At 51.7% G+C, this 5,131-nt stretch overlaps 1 protein-coding gene across 1 annotated transcript; it reads right to left on the bottom strand.

Moving 5' to 3' along the window:
* Positions 1-707: 707 nt before the first annotated feature.
* On the bottom strand, positions 708-4,729 carry LOC130474952 (C-type lectin-like). The gene is made up of 4 exons (XM_056846643.1): positions 4,493-4,729; positions 4,092-4,223; positions 2,910-3,030; positions 708-775 (listed from the first exon to the last, which is right to left on the bottom strand). Exons 1-4 carry the CDS (start codon positions 4,727-4,729, stop codon positions 708-710), a joined length of 558 nt encoding a protein of 185 aa, XP_056702621.1.
* Positions 4,730-5,131: the final 402 nt, after the last annotated feature.

Below are 5,131 nucleotides of genomic sequence, written 5' to 3'. Positions count from 1 at the left end.
GAGATCGGTGACAATATCCATTGCAGAGGACATTCAGGGCTAGCTACACCAAGGGCCAAATGTTCCCCTCAAAGGGAAGTTTTCATGCCAAGTTGTTGTCTGTTGCCCCAGAAGGTCGGACCAGAACCAACGGGTTGACATTAAACCAAAAGAGTTTCCGTCTAGACATTAGGAAGAACTTCCTGACAGTCTGAGCGGTTCCTCAGTGGAACAGGCTTCCTTGGGAGGTGGTGTGCTCTCCTTCCCTGGAGGTTTTTAAGCAGAGGCTAGATGGCCATCTGTCAGCAATGCTGATTCTGTGACCTTAGGCAGATCATGAGAGGGAGGCCATCTTGGCCATCTTCTGGTCACTAGGGGTGTGGAGGGGGGGAGGTAGTTGTGAATTTCCTGCATTGTGCAGGGGGTTAGATGGCCCTGGTGGTCCCTTCCAACTCTATGATTCAAAGGGCTGCCTGGTGATCACTGACCCATTTCACATGAGGAGACCAAAGTCAAAAGTCAACAGGGGCAGACATTAGGAACATCCAGAATAGATTTAATATTGACCAAGTAAGAGGATGTATACATGCAAAAGGCAAGCAAGGCATTGCATTGGGCATATAAAGAACAGGATTCGGGAGATGGGGGGAATCAAATCTGGACGGTCACAAGCTCCTGGTTTTGGAGAGCCCCAAAAGGTGATCGTCCCCTTCAGGACCACTTCAAGATCATGCACGAGTTTCACACACATATCCACTCCTGGTTTCACATCCCACGTCGTCCCACTTGGAATATTCTGTAAGGCAAAAAGAAAGAGAGTCGGGTCACCCCAAGCAGGAATCCTGGTTATGATCTTATCTACAGAAACGGGCCACGCACATCTGTCCGGGTGCTCGAGTATTCCCCTCGGCACCGTCCTGAGCTCAGCATCAAAGATACCACGTTTCACACAACCCACTGATACTTTTTGATCCTCTGGAACAGAAGGAGAACAAATAGAGCTTCACAACTTTGCATGTCTTGTCTGTTTGGATGGAGAACATGGAATCAGCATCTCCCCCTGTCTCCAAGACCAGGTCCTTTCTGATCCAACCCATCTGAAACAATGTAAGTCAGAATGTAATGGATGTTCCAGAGAAATGAGTTGCTGGCCCTCCAACCATTTGCTTCAGGTTTTCTTTCAAGGCTACAGAATGGCAGATTCATTTACTTGCGTCATTTATTCTTCGCCTGCCTTGCTCAGATTCAAGGCGGATGACAAAATCCGATGCGAAAAAGAACACACCCATTGTGAATGAAACTGGCTTGCCACATTAGAAAACCAAGCACAAAAAAGTGGGTAGTATATAGAATAACATGGAACCAGCATGGAAAACCACCTAAAATTTCACAATGTTAACTGTGCGTTTATTCACTGCTACAAAAAAGCCATCCTCAACTGTTCCATATTGTACATTCAGCAGAACTGCAGGAATGAGGGGACCTCCTCAGTAGAGTTGCCAACATCCAGGTACTAGCTGGAGATCTGCTGTTAATGCAACTGATCTCCAGCCGACAGAGATCAGTTCCGCTGGAGAAAATGGCCACTTTGGCAATTGGACTCTATGGCATTGAAGTCCCTCCACTCCCTAAACCCCGCCCTCCTCAGGCTCCACCCCCAAAAGCTTCAAGTATTTCCCAACCCGGAGCTGGCAACCCTACTCATCAGGCAGGGCGCCCTGTTCAGCCAGATGGCAGCTACAACAGAGAATGGTCACTGGCACGGGCAGCTGCTGGTCCTCCCATGATTCCAAGGGGGTTTGATGGGGAGGGGGTCCTCAGAAATTCTTGCCCTGTTCAAGCCTTCCCGCCCTGCTGGTTGAATGAGAGGGGCAGGTAGGCACAAATGCATCCTATGGCAACCCCCCCCCACCCCGCCCCAGGAAAAATATCCAGCCGCCTTCTGCAAGATTAATTGCTGTGGTTAATTCATTGATTTTGGGTTGTTTCAGAGGGTACCATGGGGTGTTCTGCCATAGGACAACTGGACTCAAGTCCAGGAGCACCTCCGAGGCAAGCAACACTTTTGGGGTGTGAGCTTTGTAGAGTCACAGGCGCCTCGGAGGTTGTGCTTTCTCCCTGCTTGCAGAGGGATTTGCTGGCCCTGCTGGCCCAGCTTGAGGGTGGAACAATCTATATCGGCTGATTGATTCAATAGCCACGTGCTGTGATCAGGGGGTAGGGGTAGAGAAGAAGCTACTCCCCAGATCATCATCCCACAGGGTTGCCAACTTCCAGGTAGGAGCTGGAGATCTCCTGCTATTACAACTGATCTCCAGCCAATAGAGTTCAGTTCACTTGGAGAAAATGGCTGTTTGCCATTGGACTCTATGGCATTGAAGTCCCTCCCCTCCCCAAACCCCACCCTCCTCAGGCTCCTCCCCAAAAACCTCCCGTCGGTGGCAAAGAGAGACCTGGAAACCCTTTAACTGATTGTCATTTTACGATGGAACATTTTTTCTTTTAAGGCCCCTGTATAAATGCATCTGCCATTGTGGTTATTATGTCAATAAAGGTTCATGTATGTGTGTGTGTGACCTGGAAACCCTATCATACCAGCTTGTGGAGGTGAGCCCGTCAGGAGAGGCTCAGCAGGACGTAGCGAGCCACAAGGAAAGCAACGGATGCTGAATCCACCCCTCTGCCTCCCTCCCCTTGCTTTCTCACCCCTCTTCTCCCTAATGTCCGACTGTCAGTTCCATGGGGCAGAGACCTCACTTTCGCTGCTCTGTGAAGGGCCTGGCAGATCACTAGTGCTCCATGGGTGGTCATCAGAACAAACCAACAAGGATGACTGAAGAAGGCCTCAAGGGGACTCGGAGAACAAAGACCTGCCAAACGCAGCCTGAGATATCCATCTCTATATCTACATCTATCTTTAAGGGACTTACTTGAGCTTTGTGTCAGCTGCACACATACGTGGCCATTGCCGCATTGATCGGGCTGCCCTTCGTCCCAAGGGGCGATGGATGGACTGTAGGGTGTTCCGTCCTTCCAGGTCCAGATGGAGCACTGAGGGAAGAAAAAGAGACGGCACTCAGAGGAATGTTGGGTCTCCCTTTTCACCTATTGGCAGAGCGAGGTGGGGGGAGATGAGAAGAGATCCAGTCTGACCCTCCCCAATCCAGTTGGCAGGGAGTGGTGGAGGCATGAAGCCTGCGATTGGCTTCACAGGCTGGCAGCCAAACTAGACCCCATTGTGGTCAAGTTGGTCATGCAGATGAATCCTCGTCAAACTCCCAAGATGGAGTCTTTCAACCACAGGGGTGCCGAGTGAGGCTGAGTTTTGTGGGCAGCAGCAATGGTACAAGCAGGAGGGAGGGGCCAGGGTGTGTGTCCCCCCTTCGGGGTGTGTGGATGGCCTGCCAATGCCCGTGGAACCTCTTGGGGCTGAAGTCCATTTCAAGAGCTCAGGGTTCAGCTGCCAGCGGCCTCTGTAAAACTCCCTTTCTCTTCTGATCTCTCTCTCTCTCTTAGGGTTGCCCACCTCCAGGTAGTAGCTGGAGATCTCCTGCTATTACAACTGATCTCCAACCAAAAAGAGATCAGTTTCCCTGGACAAAATGGCTGCTTTGGCCATTGGGCTCTATGGCATTGAAATTAGGCTTACCAAGTCCTGTCGGTCAATTGGCAGGAGGTTTTCTGGGGTGCGCGGTGTGGGCACATGCCTGGCTTGATGCGCCCGCACGCCGATGTGCCTACATCACTTCCAGTTTACTCAGAAGTGATGGGGACAGTCTCTCAATCTCGGCCGAAACTCTATGGAAACCATAGAGATTTGGCTGAATTTGCTGGAGCATCCATGACGCTTCAGCTGGTCGACGGGCAGCCCGGTGGATTGGCGGTAGTTTACCTGCCACCACCAGGCACTTGGCAACCCTAATTGAAGTCCCTCCCCAAACCCCGCCCTCCTCAGGCTCTGCCCCAAAAACCTCCCGACGGTGGAGAGGGGGGACTCTCTCTCTCTCTCTCTCTCACATGCACACACTCTGCCATCCATGTCTGACTGGAAAGCAAAATTCAAGCCAAGGGATGGGGATTGGTGCCATGGCGATTGTCTGCTCTGAACTCACATTCTCTGCATTTTCCAAACCAATCCACATGTCAGTTTCAGCCTCCTTCAACAGCTTGGCAAGGAAGACGCTGTCGGATGCGGAGGCGATGGACGTGAGGTGGACATTGCGACCGTAACTCTGGCATTCTTCCTGCAGGAAAGGTAAGAACAGGCCAATGGAGGGGCTCACCAAAGACCCTGAGAAAAATGGGGCCATAAGCGGGAGCCAGTAGAGCCCGAGAGAGAGCCCAGCCTGGCACGGAGGCTCCTGCTCCCGGGAAGGGATGCCAACGGGGTTTGGCCCGGCCCTCTGGCTAGAGAGGACAGGACCCATTCCCACCTGATCCCCTGACCCTTGGGCAAGAATAGGAGCAAGCGTGGATGTGTATCTTGTGTGAAAGAACAAAAAGTGAGTCTCACCTCTGCATCTCTGAAAGACCGGGGCGTGTTGAAATACCTGTAGCAGTAAAAGCCGTGGCTGGTCCATTTCGGGTTGCACGCTGTGTTTCTAAGAAGCTTGTATTCCTCAAGCAGGAAGCTCAAGTCTTCATGTTCTTCTTCATGAGGCAAGCTCCCTTCCCCTATCTCCACCGGGTTGCCACAGGCCAGCCAGAGAAGGTGGCAGAAGAAGAGGCTGAAAAGGGTCCCTGGTCCCATCTTGGCTCTTCTCCTGGGAAGAGAGCAATCAGAAACCGTCGTGGTTTTAAATGACTCTGCAGGCCATCCCTATTGGTTCTGGACTGCTGAAATGAAGAAGAGCGCCCCCGGACCAGTGGTCTCTCCATTCCAGCATCCTCCTTCTCACAGTGGCCAACCAGCAGCACGGCTTCATGTGTTCATGGGGTGGGAATAGGGAACGTTTCCCCTGCATCATCTCCCCCTCCTTCCCCAAACAAATGCCTTGAACATGGCTCCAACATCACCCCAAGTGCTAGGAACCCTGGGAAGTGTAGTTACCAAATACTTTACTGGGAGAAGGTAGAAACAAGGGAGCGCATGAGATCCTCAGTAAAAGAACATAAGAAAAGCCCTGATGGATCAGACCAAGCTCCATCAAGT

The sequence above is a fragment of the Euleptes europaea genome, chromosome 3 (assembly GCF_029931775.1).
Source record: "Euleptes europaea isolate rEulEur1 chromosome 3, rEulEur1.hap1, whole genome shotgun sequence".
NCBI lineage: Eukaryota > Metazoa > Chordata > Lepidosauria > Squamata > Sphaerodactylidae > Euleptes > Euleptes europaea.
Note: the sequence above shows the minus strand (reverse complement) of the source record. Positions and strands in the feature narration are given on the sequence as shown.